We start from the raw sequence: 15950 nt of genomic DNA, 5'->3' as shown, positions 1-15950 counted from the left end.
ATCGCAAAATTTATATCAACTACGAATTATACATCAATCAGTAAAAACCCAGTAAAATCAATGTAGCCTTCAAATAGTTAATTTAAAAAAAAATTAATGATAAAATTTTGTTCTGAAAATTTAATTAAATATATGCCGTAATAGTTGGTTGTTTTTTTTTAATTATAATCAATTCAAAACAATAATTAATCTTATAAATTTGTTAGTATTGATTATTATTCAAATAGTTATTAATCAGTGTTTTTAAGGAAATTTTCAAGTTAAAATAAAATATGTAATAATAAAATATATACTGGAGTATTATTTGTTTTAGGAGGTTTATTATATTGATTTGTTTATTTTTGATTTTTCCATTTATGACATTCATGTCAAACAAAACAATTACTGTCAGATTATATTTTTTAATTAATTTATATTTATGGAGTATCATAATATCAATAACACACTTTATGATGGTCAGAGGGTAACAAGTACGTACGCAGAAATATTTTTTGATGAAAATAGTATATCTGAAGTTCATGATGAAGAACCTTCAGAAGAGGAATTGCTTGTTGAAAATGAAGACCAAAAAGACGAATGGAAATCTCCCAGCGATCTTCTTGTGGGTATAATCAAATTAATTCCGCCGTTTACATCAAAGATTACTCGAGGCAAGACACATGAAGGAATATTAGACATTGGTAATGAAGTTTTAGAAAAGGAACGGGCAAAATTTTTAACATTATTAGAGACCTTAGTGCATGACAACGATGCGTCCTGGGAACACATCTTGGAACATGAAAAACAGGAAGTATTTAAAAAGGTTAAAACTATTTTTCAAAATATATTTAAATACAAGAGCGATATTATGAAACATGAGATATCCATGTTTTACGAATTATCTTTACAAGATTTAGAAAAACATTTACATTCAGAAGTACATACTAGAATACAAACAGCGTACGCAAATATTATATCGGATTTAAATATTCAAATTCAAAATAAGTTGTTGAAAGAGAGAAAGAAGCTTGAAAATATTTTGAAAAAAAGGTATATCATTGAAGTACAAAAATTAAAAAGATACTATTCACTTTTATTGCATAATGAAGTGCGTCGAAATAAAATATTAATACTGCAAGCCGTTCAGGAGAGAAATGATGCGATAAGAGCATTTTATAAGCAAGTCGAAGCGGAAAGAATTACTAGTACTATGTATATAATGAGCTTAGAGAGAAAAAAATGCAAAATCCGAAAAATACTACTAGAAAATTTACAATCTGATGAAGTCTTAAGTAAACGTAAAATATTACAAGAAAAAGCTCACATAATCGAGGATTTCAAACGAAAATATGTAGGAATATCAGATATCAATAAACATTGGGAACAAAAAATTAAGAAAATCTTACAGTTGTTTTTAAAGTTTATAAGTTTTTCGCTTAAACTATTACCGGAACAAACAACTTTTTTACTGGACTTAGAAAAAATGATGATGTTGCAAATTATAGAATTAAAAAGAAATCCATTAATGTGTACTACAATTTTGAAAAGTGATGATATCGACTCAAATGTATTTCATTTTATACAACCTGAGCAGGAAATAACTGTATGTGATAAAGATCCTTTCGTTGTAGTTGGTGATTTATCAGATCCAGTTCCTCAAGCGTACGGAAGTCGAGAGACTTTAGCATCTGATGTAGATTTACCATATTTTAGAGTCGGAAGACAATATGTTTACGCTAAGTGTCATGGTTATGAAGGTATAAAAAGTTATTTAGAATCACAGAAATGTAAATGTCGTTCTCCACGCGAACCATCTCCGCCAAAGAAAATAAATGAAGTGAAGTTACCACCTAAAGCGACCTGTGAATCAATTGATGAAGAGTCTTCTTTGGAGTCATTATTAATAGACGATTTCGCTCGTCTTGAAGACTGTCCAGCTAGGAAATGTACAAACTGGATAAAAACAAATTCATTTCCGAATTTAGCCAACTATTTAGATTATAGTAAAGAAAATTACGAAAGAGTAACCACCATTCTGGGTCCAGCTCCTGAAATAAAATTTTCACCTCACTTTATTAACCCTAAAAATATAGCATATAGTGAGCTGCCATTTTCTGCAACCAAAGAAAGTCATCATTCTGTTGGGACTCAATATTCAAGTTCAGACGACCTAAGTTTGCCAAAAAGTAGTTGTCACTGTGTTCAAGATATTCTTGAACAAGAAATGCAAATTAACCTCAATAGAACTGTAAAAACATCTAAGCAAGAATTAAATGAAATACTAGCAAAGCGTAAACAATCATTAGAACGATTGATAAACAAAAATCCAAATTTATTAAAAATATTTACTGACGAATGTTTCGACTACAAACAATAATTTTTAGTATTTTTTTTTATATTGTAATATTTTGTTAATACCCTTTAATTTTATTTAATTAATTAAACAATAAAACAGTGTCATAGCTGTGTGCATGTTTTTTAATTTAATTTAATTTTCTATTTTGGAACGGTATATACGTCGATTATGTAATGGTATCCGCCACGAGGTAGATTTCTTTATATAATTGAACGGACTAATTTTCAGTACATCTCAAATAATTCTTATTTAGAAAATATTTTATTGATCTAATAAAATCTAAAACCACTCTGTTCCATTTTGCCTTAACTAAATCACATTAAATACTAAACCATTATGACATTAATATTTTAACCTAAAAAAAAGATTATCAAACGTTGTTTCAATGTATATGCTATTTACTCACTTAATATGCTACATGGCCCTTATGCCTTTTATTAATACTAAGACAACGATATAAAAAAATACGTCAATTAAGTAAATAAATTACAATACCAATAAATTAAAGTACAGCAACCCAGCCGTAATTAACTTTCCGTATTTCAGGTAGGCATTTTAACCAGGTGAGAATGTAAGCCGGTCCCGGTGATCACAAATTGCTTGCAGTACCTTCGCGGTCTCTCGCTAAACTATATTCATTTGTTCTTGTTTGCCATACTGTATTTGTTAACGCAAGTTCCGGACTAGAATACGGAATGTTTTGCGATAAAACCTTGTTAGCTAAAAACTTACTTGTGATTTTCATCTCGTATACTTATAATTTATTTTGTTTATTGGGAATTCTGTGATCAGAACGAAACTTAGAGTAATTTATATCTTTTAGGTTGTTACGAGTCTCTAAATATGTTTGTACAGTGTAGAGAACTGTCACTGAATTCATCGTATAAGTCTGGTTTTTTTTAGATATCGGTTAATTTAAAGAAATTTCCTCTCTTTCAATTTACAAATATTTTTTAAAACTAAGCTTGTGTTACTAAAGCATTTACATCCACAGTAAATTAAAATATTATTACCGACGTATCACGTTTACATAGTTCAGCACTTACTAAATTCATTTCAAGTGCTGACACTTGTAACCGCCGTATAAGTTATTATTTTTGTTGTGTAGCTGTATAATAGTTGAGAAGTGCGTATATTGCTAGCTATAGAGGCGTGTGTATCAAACTCCACCAATAAAAGAATCAGATATCTTGTAATATGTATTTTTAAACAAATCTTAAACGGCTGTAACGTTGTTTCAAATTTATATCGAAAAATGACTTTTTAATTATTGCGATAATCTGAAAGTAATTCACAAACTTTGCATGTACTGTACGATCATATAAATTACACCGTTAGCTAAGAATAATGTAGGGACGGGTGTGAGCGGGTATATCGGGCGTTAAGGTAAATTTACACAAGTCGGTAACAACCTAACTTATTAAGTCGTCACACGTCTCGACGCCGTGTTAATGCCAAGACGAGACTTATGACATTCCTCCCGTAGCTTACGATTATGGCTCGAAGATTAGTGACATACTTTGTATAATTTAATTAAACGCTTCGTACTATTTGAGCGAATGCTATAAAGCACATTGTTAATCATAAACATATAATGCGTCTCGATACTACCTCGCACGCGATAATTAGAACATCAAATTCACTATTACCAAGTATTAAGAATATTATAGTTTTAAATACATTTTTAATGGGTTATAAATTTTAATCACGTGTTCGTTTGTTCACTCTGATTTTATTTGCTCTTTTAATAGAGTATACTTTACTATTTTAATTACTTAATATTATAATATAATATTTTTTTTAAATTCCCTCTTAATTAAACCTAAAAATAAAACAGTAGAAATACATTATTGCTTTCAGATTATTCTTTCAATATTATGTTATTTCTTTACAAAAGACAAGAGGTTATTTTGCAAGCACTTAGTGGTTCATTCTCAATGTATATAAACAACTTTTAGTGTCATATCATACAATAATTGCTTAGAAAAAATAAAGGAAATTGCTACACATAAAATACGTAACTAGCTGTACGTAATACTATACACAGATTCTTATTTTTGGAGATGTACGCAAGATATCATAATTTTAATAAAAATCGGAATTTATCATGTGTTACTACAAAAAATAATTATAATTAATAATTAAATAATTAACCAATTGTATATTAGACGGCTCAAATAGATTCAACGGTTCAGATAGTCAGACATTATTAAATATATTGTCCCAGTATAAGTTATTATTTTATAATAATGCGCTGTGCTATTGTGATTCTTGAAATTAAGATGAAGAAAAGTGAGCTATCCTAACTAACCGTAAGCTTATGCAAAATATCAAGAATGGTAAAACTTGTTCCTTTTCCAAAGCGTTATTTTAAATGTCACTTTCAATCCCCAAATGGTAATTTCTTCGTAAACATTTATTATGATTTTAACCATGTAACGTTAATATGTTAATGTAATATTAAAACAAGTTGCCAATTACCAATTCCTTGGAAACCAATAATATGCACTGGTAAAATAGTAAGATAAAAATCTAATTAATTGAATCAAATCAAACAAAACAAAAGTTACATAAATTATTAAATGCAATAACGGAATTATCAAATACATGTGATGATTAATGTTTATTTGTGCCAAGGTAGCAAACTTGTCATCATTTCACTTTTCATCCGTTGCCACAATTTGCCCGCCCAGCTAACAATTTAAAAAAAAAGAATAACTCTTCTACATGATTCAAGTTCACCAGTTATTGAATATAAGGCCTTCTTTTGTCAAGAAATAAGATTTAAGTTGTCATGCATATTGTTTCCAAAATTTAGCCATGTTGTTAAATATAACCGTAATAGCCTTTCTATTACTACTATTCGCGCTTCCTAAACGCGCGTTAGTCTGTCAGACCGACAAGATATGTGGTATGAGAAGGTTAAAGAGGGAGTAGGTCAACAGAACATTTTATTTTATAATTAATATTTTAGGACCTTTTGACTTTTGTAAATTTATATTTTTTTATTATTATATTATATGAAAACTGAAATATACATTCAGCTATTTAATATTTATATAATTTATGTATGTACTCTGGTGATGATGCAATTCTAATCAAAATTGTGAACAAATATGTCTCGGACAAAATCTATCAACTAATCGAGCGGGGCAGACAGACTCTTTGATAAATCTTACACTAATTATTAAAATCGTTTCATACTACAGTCTGTAATATTTTCCAAACATTAAAAATTAGCAAACAACTAAAAGTATATCAAACTTAAATAAGCAATGCATCCTGACCAAACGGCACCGTAAATTTAAATGAAGTTTGACGTCTCAAACTGAATTAGAAACTATTTCAGTAGCAACGTTAAACGACTTATTTGATACTATTATGAAGTTATTCGAGGATTCCGTTACATTTATTTCAATTTTGCTATTGCTGGACTTTAAGCAGTGTTTTGATAACTTGACGTTTCTCCGTTCCATAATATTGTTTTAAGCGGCACTTCCAGTGAAATCTGACACAATTGCAGTCTGAATAAATTTACCGAGTCTACTTGCGTTTGTTCTATCTATGGATGAGTATAGGATAAGAATATTCCGTTATTATAAACTCCACATCAATCTCATGCTATTATCTTTTACACATTAAAAAGCACCTAGTTTTGCGTGATGAATATGCTCGTAATTATAGAACTGTTGAGATTAATATATGGTATTTGTAAGGTTAAGAAGTATATTATGAAATAATTTAATACTTGAAAATCCTCCGCAGAAACGACGAAACTGGAGTTCGAGAGAAATAATTTTAATAAATTTTTATCACTTAATAAAATGCTATTTATTCAAATTCAGTGTTAAATATCTAGTTAGTAAAAAAATATTTACGTCTACACTGTCTTACAAAAAGCTGGTTTTACACATATAAACATTATAAACATATTTTGTTAGTTTTAAATGTACCTAATATATCGAAACATAACATTTAAATTTATTAAACTTTAAATTTACTGATGGATGGCAAACTAATGTCAACGCTATTTATATTCTTCAATATTCCGATATTATATGAGATAATCTTATCTGGAAATATCGCCAGCCAATCCGAATGCAATATATGCAAATTTTAGGTTAGAAAAGTTTACAAAGTATATACGACGCATCACGATTATTGATCAAACACTCCCCATCTCCAACCAACCCACATTTTGGGATGCTTTGGGCGCATATTTTGTATCGTCGCCTTTATTGTCTTGAAATCCAAGCCAATATATAAAGATTGTACTCATACAAACAAAAGAGACCGTTTGGATACATTCTAAACAGTATCTATGGGTTGTACATTAATATATACATATATAAATAATTTTACACATAAATATAATATTTATATAGTCAAGCTAATGCTTATGGGTTTCGATTTTATTCGAGATTATATAAAAGCTAATTTTAATGTTAAAAAAGGAATAAAAACCATTTGGTTCACACTAAGCTTGTATCCATATGTGTAAAGGACTATTTGTGTACAGGAAATGTTTTTAATGACACAATATCCAGTATTAACGAATTATGTTAATTACTCTTAATCGGTTTATGTCGAATATCATATATATAAGTCGTCAAACTATATCATAATGCATAGTTTACGCAGAAACCTATCAATACAAATACCCGAAACTAACCCTCATATAATAAAATATTAGTAGAATCAAAAAATACATATATCAATAAAATACATATTGTATTATTTTTGCAAGTACAATTTTGCACTGTAAAGCGAAGTATTCCATATATTTTCACGAAATAAAAAACGGAATATGTCCTACATGTACCGTAACCAACGTTTCCAGGTATTTCCGTACAGTTATTTACAATACGATCGGTTGTGTAGCAACGCCGAATAGATTTACGCGACGTCCGCGCTACATATCGACAACAATGTTTTTTCATGGACATTAAATCTATGTGGCTCAATAAACAAAGCACTGATTGCTTTAATTTAATTAGTCTATTAAAGTTATCAATATGAGTGGATGTAAGAAGTGTTACCGTAAAGCAAAAGCACCACGTGATATCGTGAAAGTTAAGCCGTCCAGATTCGAAGGTTCCGAAGTTATTCGTTGTAACAAACAGTACTGGAGCAATGTATTTAACACGTTATCCGAATCTGATAACGAACCAGTCAGTAAAATTATCATTATTTTGAAAATAATAAAATAAAAAATATATATATTAAAAGCATCAGGGTGTCAGTTAAGTTAACTTCCTTTTTGTTTCTAGTTGCAAGAAAAAGACATCAACTTTTTATCAGAAATTCTACCGAAAGAGCTATGTGACAACGTTTGTAATATATTGCACATAAGCTTAAAATCTAAAAAAAATAATGAAACAGAAAATATTGAAGGTATTTTTGGATTGTTATTATAAACTGAATTTTTATTTTTTTAACTCATTGGTCTAGTGGCTAGTGTATAAGGCTGCATATCTAAGTCACAAATGCATGACAGCGGAGAGCTAAAAACAAGTTAATTGGTTGTCGTTTCAAGAATTTCTCATCTGGCAGTGTTTAATTTCTTGTGCTTCAGACGGTATTTATAGCCGTTCGTCATAAAGAGAAAACCGTCATCGTCAGTATTAAGGAATATTTGTGCATATCCTCAACGCGCTAACTTTCAAACTTTAGGATTTCATGAGAAATTCTTGACGAAAACACTCAACATTTTTTTATCGTCCCACCCAGTTTGATCCCAATACTTTGGGATCTACAGCGTTCCAAATCAGCCATTAGACTATTGTTCCTTATAAAGAGAATATTAAAATAAATTTAAGACACAATTAAATTCACATAATATATTAATTTATTTTTTGTACATTTTCACAAATAAGTAGTTATATTTTACTAACATATTTACAGAGCATAAAACTCGTAGAGTAGTAAAAGAATTGATGTTATCAAGCAGGAAAACTATAACTATAAATAGAGAGTTGGACTCTGATACTGACGTCGAATTTATCTCAAGGTGAGTAATAATATTTTAGATAAGTCGCGCGTTTCAATATGAGCCTTGAATAAAGTACCAGCACTAAGATTAGCAAGTAAATCTGAAATCAGTTACATATGTTTTTATAATTCTTAGGAGAACTGCCAATTGTATAACCTTATAGTCAATATTCACAACCACTCACAAACAACCCGTGAGAAGTATTCCTTACTTTGCCAACACGCCACCAACCTTGCATAAGAAGTGGTAGTGACTGGGTTCAATTTCATGCGTTATAGAAAACATAATAATAATCTGAATTAAACATAGATTATGTTAACATTAAATTAATAAACAAAATTTAACTCACAGTCAAATGGAATGTCCAGAACGCTATAAACATAATTTGCGACTCAATCGGAATTCCTATGAATATAAATTAATTACCATCAAATATTTTTTACGCATAGTGAAAAAAAAATATATTATACTTAGTTTTCGTATGTGTAGTTTTAATACTCCGTTTATATTTCAAAGTAACGTTGAATTTTAAAAGGAAAATTTACAGTACTATAATAACTTGTTTATAATTATCAAACTCTGCAAAGAAACAATGTCGTTGTTATGTTGCTATTGTTTTGAGATTCATTGTAAGTAAGACCCTGGCCAAAGGTACAACACAATTTATCTTATCATTTTGTATTGCTTTCGTTGTAGCTGATAAAAATCATACGATATTAATTATCGCCATCTTTCTATTTAGCCAATATTTTATTTCATTATATTAATATTAAATATATATTTTATCTATTATAACTCGGTTATAAAAATATACTTATTTAATATAAAATAGTCCTACCTAAAAACCAAATTGAACTTTATTCAGTAAGGTATTTTTGCAATTATTAGAAATCGTTAATTGGCAAGATTAAATTAAAGAACGTAATATAAATTCTACAGAGAGGAAAGTAATAAGTGATTACCGAATGACATGTTATACATCAATATCAAATTTATAAAAGAACTTGATTTATTAAAAAGTAGGGAGCAATCAATAAGCTCACAACATAACCTGTTTTTGTAAGTTTATGAAACTCATGAAATAAAGAAAATTTAAAAAAGGATTTAACGTGAGTCCCGAAACACCAAACTTACTATGGTACAATACTTATTTATTGTATATTACGCAAACATTTATTCATAATGATAATTTACCAGAGGTTAATAAGCTGTTCTAAAACATACAAAAATTTTAGTATAACTAAAAAAGTATATTGTCGTATACTGTTATATAATATGTTGTGTTTTATTACTTTTTGATTTCAAATCAAAAAAGGAAATCGTGTTCTGATTTCTTACATTTTGTATGTGTAATTTAAAAAGTGTAGTACTGTACATTATTTTTTAAAATCAGCTTGTCGCACCAAATAACATTAAAACTTAACAAATTGTTTAAAAGAATAATATTACATAATGTGAAAATTTGAATTAATTTAAATTTCAGTGATGAAGAAGAAGCCAAGCCGAATATTCATCGAGACTTTTTAAGTAAACCAATCAGGGAGCAAATCACATGGGCTACGCACTATCTTGAACCTGAAAAGGAAGATGAAAAGAGCTTAGTAAAAAAAGCTGACGATTTGACTGACAGAGTATAAAATAAATATAAAATACTAATTTTAGACGATTAACTATTAAGAAAATTTATTTTTTACAAGATAGGTATCCGGTAGTAGGTTTTAATGATATACTTTAATATTAAAGTTGTTTCTTACTCAGCCACCAATAAAAGTGAATTTGTGTGTTAAAACAATTTCCTCTCGGTGACAATTTATTAATTTCAGTGCATTATTTTTTTTAAAACGTTTTAGTCACGACTCCAAAGTCTATGGGCAGACCCATTGACTTTGGGGCCGTAAGAAAAAACCAATATTAACAACCCTAATGCACTATTAATGATTAGAACAAAGATGTTATGTATATATATGTATATATTATGTATATATGTCTTATACCTTTAAGTATAATGGATTACTCACCCTCGAAACCAGAACACAACAATACCAATAATAATATAATTATTGCCGCTTGGCAGTTGAATGTATAAGGAGTAGGTGATCCTAAAATTATTATTAGTATTAATATCAACGTATAAAAGTATAATTTAAATATGGTCCCAATATTATTATTATACTATTTATATTTTTTTTAACAATGTAATATTTACAAAATGTGAAGCTACCGATATATAAATGAACAAACAAACAGCAAACCCATCTAAACATAGAATTGAATTCTGGGAAGTCCAAAACATTTAGCAACATTTGAATTTCCGAAAATTGAACCGATATCAATAACTTCCAAATTGGAAAATTTTAATCTCTCTGTCTCGCTTTAAATACGAACAAATTGCAATTAATAATTCTGTTTCTAAAAGGGCCAAAGTACATTATTGAGTGAAATGAAAATCACATTTTACCATTTACCATATCATTGAAAAATATATTGATGTATTTGAGCTAAAACGGCTTATGCTTTTTCTATTTATGTTATAAAAATAAACCGTACGTTATAAAAACCAATATCTGTCCATTGTTTTTATTCTGATTATAAAAACTAAGGGGTTTAGCATTAGCTCTTTTAGCGACATAATTTATAGAAAACATAGAGGAAGAGATAAATACATATACTACTTATGCCTTTACTTAAATAGTTATGTTGTTACGTCTAATTTTTCACTATATACTTTTACAAATTCACTGTAAAGTAAAACAATAACCAATATCTGCTTCACGGGTAATGATCAAATAATTTATCGATTTTGCATAGTATTTAGACAATCAATAGTATATGTACTCGTATCCTGAACCACCCTAACCACTAAAACCTTGAAATTCCATTACTGACAAACAAGTTTCCTTGCGAGTAACGATACTTTCTCCGAGATCGCAAAATGAATTGCAAATACAAACTAAGTACTTGAAAAACTCAGAGTGGCTTTCTAGGATACGAACCGAGTCAAAGCGCAGGCCTTTAATTATGGTCAATGAATTTAATTTACACAACCATCTTGTTCCTAAAATAAATACGTATTCTTTTATGCTTTAAATTATAATCTTTTAGAATGCAACTATGACAATTTTTAAATTTTATTTCTAATTTTCCCAGATAACACAAAACTTTTGTGACTACATGAAACAACTAGGCGGTGATCAGCAGTCACAACTTTTTACACCGAAAGCTATAAAGGAACTGTTTCAGGTATCACAAGTTACCATTGGCATTATTATCGTTACATTTTGCTTATATTATGTAGACATTCATTTACATAGTAATATATACTAAAGCTATAATATATTAATAGGTTGAATTCGACACCCATGTGGCTCGCAGTCTTCAAGTTGTTCCGAAGGAAATGCCCACAGTCGAAGAACGAATTGCGAATGTTACTGAAAATCCAGAGGTTATCTTTGAATATTTTTTATAAATATAATGTTGTGTACGTAGACGATGGGTAAAGTTAGAAATATAATTTTAGAAATCCAAGTTCGCGGCTCTCGATCGGGAGATATCAAAAGATATAAAAGCGGAACGTCGAGCTGATCATCTGCTTGCGTTCAATCGCAGTCTTCCAAAAAGGAAGCAGTGGCGTGCTCCTCGGAACGAAACAAAAGAAATGTGGCGATCGGCACGTCATGTACCGAAGGACCTTGTTACTTTGAAAACAGTTTGGGAGGGCATAACCAACCTTAGGTGATATTTACCGCTTTTTAATTATTGTCAATTTTAGTTACGATAATTTCTTGCGAGAATTAAAAATGTGCTTCAATTTTTTTTTTATCGAGTACGGTTTTATTGCTGAAGTGTTATTCTGTACAAGAAAACTTATCGTATAACGATGAAATGTCTGCAATTGATATGCAATGTAGCATTAGACTTTTATAAATTTATTATTTAAATGATACAAAAGGTAAGACAGGCTTTAATGTGTGACAAATGAGATACGAAGTGAGTTTATACGGAATCGCACTGCTCAGCTTAAAAAATCTTTCAGATTGAAGGTGCAATTACGAAGTTAATATTTAGACATCATTTTTAAAAATTTCTTTCTAGAAGTGTCAAAGAATACTGCCGTTGGATGATAGAGCATCCCGAGTATCGTAGAGCTCCTTACCTGAAAAGTCTCGGTATGTTCGATTCCGCGGTTCTTGACGCGAGGTTGACCTTCGAACTTCAACAGCAAAATATGACGCCGCCTCTCACGTCACCGACAGACATTCCTGCACCCATCGACCACATACGCAAGCGGCTGTCTGAACTGGCCGAAACCAATGATGATGCATAACTGAAACTCAGGAATTTATTTCAAGCTTTATAAATTCTATTTAAATATTTAATTCAATTAAATCGAGTAGTAGATATCTCAACAAAAAAAAAACATTTTTAAATTTCTCTTTAAAACGATATTTAATTTTTTAATATACTTTTTGCCTAACAAATAATGTGGATGAAAAATTGATAATTAATGAAAATAATTATTTAAAACATTAAGTTTATTATTTTTAATTTATTATATTCAGAACATATTAATACGTCTCACAAGCTGTTTGCTATCATATCGACTGACAAAGTGATTGCTCTTTGCTCGATTATTTTGCCTACTTAATACTATTGTATCTGAAAACTACATGTAACATCATCTCAGTTACCCATAACATAGAGTATGAAATCCTACAAACAAACTGTATCAATCTGTAACAGATTGCAACAGTCCTATTATTAACAGATAAACAAGAACTGAATACAAAATGCTTTGCAAATTTATACTATTGTATAATATATTAACATGTAAAACTATGTCATAATGAATTATTAATTTGAATTCAATTGTTTTTCAAATCATTAAAATTGAAGGACGAAAACCAATAACTTTGTGTTTTTGACTAGACACTGCGATCGTGTGACTGAACGTTTGACGTTTCATGAAGATATATTTTAATAACCTACAGTATAAAGATAACGATCGACGAGTTTATATACAGACGTTTAAAGCATGTTCGACTTAGAAACAAGAATACAATGAACAAAATTGAACGACTGAAATGTTTTAAATTAATTACATTATAAGTTGCAATAATTCATAATGACTCAAGGTGTTTGTGAAAGTGATAATAAAATGGAGTTTGAGACGGTATTAAATAATGAGTTAGGACAGTTTGGAATGTATCAATTGATCAATATATTACTGTTAGCTGTGCCGGCCGCTGCTTCAGGTTTCATGGCAGGCGACTATGTGTTTACAGCGGGGAGGTTACCGTACAGATGTGCTGTGCCGTTATGTGATCAGCAACCTCCAGACTATTCACCCGAATGGATATTGAACGCCATTCCAGAAAGATCAACGGGCTTTGAAGATTGTTCTCGTTATGCTACCATATTAAACACAACTACGTTACCGAACAATACTTGTTCGGCTGAACTTTTTAACAGAAGCATGATTATTCCTTGTGACGGTTTTGTGTATGGTAGAACGAACACGGTTGTGTACGATTTCGGTCTGGAATGCCAGGAGTGGCTCAGAGCACTGGCCGGGACGTTAAACAGTCTGGGTGCAATGATCGCTCTACCTTTAGCCGGATTCGTCTCTGACTATTTCGGTCGTCGCATTTCAGTTGTGTTTTTTGCATTCAATGTCGCTTTAGTGGGTTTAGTTAAAGCCTTTTCCGTAAATTATACTATGTATGTTGTTTTACAATTTTTACACACAGCAATAGGAGGAGGACTTTACAGTGCAGCGTATATATTAGCAACAGAACTAGTCGGTCCTAAATATCGTGTTCCAACGAGCGCTACAATGTCATCTATGTTCGCCCTCGGCCAAGCATTGTTAGGCGGGATCGCTGCAGCCGTACCCGAGTGGCGTAAGCTGACATTGACATTATTTATTCCCGTCTTTTCGATACTTTCTTACTATTGGATTGTAACAGAGAGTCACAGGTGGTTACTGAGTAAAAACAAAAATTGCGAGGCCAAGACCGTGTTAGAGAGAGCAGCACGATTAAATAAAAGAAAAATTTCCGATAATGCAATGACGATTCTCCTTACATCAATACCAAAATTAAGTAAAGAAAAATCTGATATTAGTAACAGACCCTTATTTATTCGTGTTATAAAATCGCCTGTGATGTTGCGTCGATGTTGTACTACACCTGTATACTGGATAGCGACAACGTTCATTTATTATGGCTTATCAATCAATTCGGTCAGTTTGTCTGGAAATATGTATTTGAATTATGTGCTAACAGCTCTTATTGAAATACCTGGTTATTGGACAGCTTTTCTAGTATTGGATAGACTGGGCCGAAAGGTTACTCTGTTTACTGGTTATATGTTGTGTTCAATATGTTGTTTAGCATTTTCTTTTACACCTGACAATATGTTCGTGTTATCTTTGATTTTATTTTTAATGGGAAAATTTAGTACTGGTGTTATTTTTACATCGTTATATCTTTTTACTTCAGAACTATATCCTACCAGACATCGTCATTCGTTTCTGGGCTTTTCTTCAATGTTAGGCCGAATCGGTTCAGTGGTAGCACCACTAACACCGCCTTTAATGGTTTATTGGTCAGGGATTCCGTCGATGCTCTTTGCAATAATGGCAGCTATAGCTGGATTGTTAATACTAACACAGCCTGAAACACGAGGCTTAAAAGTAGCAGACACATTTGAAGATGCCGAACGAATAGGAAAATAGAATGTATATTCATTTTAAATAAATAATTAAGGTAGTAAATATTGTTATTATTATCTGAAAATAATATATAAAACTTTTTTAAATAAAAGTTATTCTCTAATAGTAATATTGGTTATCATTTTGCAGTCTAAAACATCTAAATATTCAATTTTAACCTTTAATTATTCATGTCTAGATATATTGTCAAATGTGACAAATTTGTAGCCAACGGTTGGCCACTACGTACACGCGCACAAGTAAAGTAGTATTAAGTTTTGCGAGTGTCAAGCGTACACCAAAATTTTGAAATTGGCTCGTTTCTTTCAGTCATTTATATAATGTGACATTCTATCTAGATATACCTATAAATAATCTAAGATCATATAATTGATAAACTCAAATAATAGGTCACAATTTCAACTATTACATTACAGCGCCATCTATGCAAGGATAGCAGAAGTACTTCGCTTTGACTCGACTTCAACTTCTGAACTGCCATCTATGAATTAATTGAGTGCATTACATTGTATAAAGACTTCAAGCAATTTAACAATTCCGCGATAGATGTCGCTCTAAAAACATAGTTTTTAAATTTTTTTTTAAATTACGTTTTCATGAGTTGTTGTCGATGATCTTCATATAAAAAAAAACAATAATTATTATAAAACGTTAACTATTACGATTTACAATTTATTCAATTGAACATCTAATAATTGTAAATATTTTTCAGTCGTTTTAAAATATTAAAGAAACAGTTAATTTACTACTAAAAAGTACGCATTTACAATTTATATTTTTATAAATTTTGATACCTGGTATAATCGATATTGTAAGTCAAACTTTAGAAAAATAATTCTACTGCGAGCAGATATAAGAGAGCCAATAAAAGAAAAAATATAAGTATTCAA

The 15950-nt window shown here is 30.2% G+C and overlaps 3 protein-coding genes across 3 annotated transcripts; all 3 read left to right on the top strand.

Moving 5' to 3' along the window:
- Positions 1-380: 380 nt before the first annotated feature.
- On the top strand, positions 381-2363 carry LOC124544433. The gene has a single exon (XM_047122973.1). The coding sequence runs from the start codon at positions 419-421 to the stop codon at positions 2354-2356; it is 1938 nt and encodes a 645-aa protein (XP_046978929.1). The 5' UTR covers positions 381-418; the 3' UTR covers positions 2357-2363.
- A 5460-nt stretch (positions 2364-7823) lies between these two features.
- LOC124544376 lies at positions 7824-12702 on the top strand. Its single transcript, XM_047122896.1, has 6 exons — positions 7824-8345; positions 9811-9958; positions 11475-11567; positions 11671-11769; positions 11845-12059; positions 12420-12702. The coding sequence occupies exons 1-6, from the start codon at positions 8272-8274 to the stop codon at positions 12649-12651; spliced, it is 861 nt and encodes a 286-aa protein (XP_046978852.1). The 5' UTR covers positions 7824-8271; the 3' UTR covers positions 12652-12702.
- A 733-nt stretch (positions 12703-13435) lies between these two features.
- LOC124544374 (solute carrier family 22 member 3-like) lies at positions 13436-15946 on the top strand. Its single transcript, XM_047122894.1, has 2 exons — positions 13436-15094; positions 15773-15946. Exon 1 carries the CDS (start codon positions 13450-13452, stop codon positions 15061-15063), a length of 1614 nt encoding a protein of 537 aa, XP_046978850.1. The 5' UTR covers positions 13436-13449; the 3' UTR covers positions 15064-15094; positions 15773-15946.
- The last annotated feature ends 4 nt before the right edge of the window (positions 15947-15950 follow it).

This window comes from Vanessa cardui, chromosome 4, assembly GCF_905220365.1.
Source record: "Vanessa cardui chromosome 4, ilVanCard2.1, whole genome shotgun sequence".
Classification (NCBI taxonomy): domain Eukaryota; kingdom Metazoa; phylum Arthropoda; class Insecta; order Lepidoptera; family Nymphalidae; genus Vanessa; species Vanessa cardui.
The sequence above is the reverse complement of the archived record's forward strand: the minus strand, read 5'-3'. Positions and strand labels throughout refer to the sequence as shown.

Bases quoted from the DNA above. Each gene is read 5' to 3' on its own strand.
- LOC124544433 (XM_047122973.1), top strand. From the start codon at position 419: ATGGAGTATCATAATATCAATAACACACTTTATGATGGTCAGAGGGTA.
- LOC124544376 (XM_047122896.1), top strand. From the start codon at position 8,272: ATGTTATCAAGCAGGAAAACTATAACTATAAATAGAGAGTTGGACTCT. The intron at 9,959-11,474 runs GTATAAAATAAA...TAATTTTCCCAG, and splicing joins CTGACGATTTGACTGACAGA to ATAACACAAAACTTTTGTGA. The intron at 11,770-11,844 runs GTTATCTTTGAA...ATATAATTTTAG, and splicing joins ATGTTACTGAAAATCCAGAG to AAATCCAAGTTCGCGGCTCT.
- LOC124544374 (XM_047122894.1), top strand. From the start codon at position 13,450: ATGACTCAAGGTGTTTGTGAAAGTGATAATAAAATGGAGTTTGAGACG.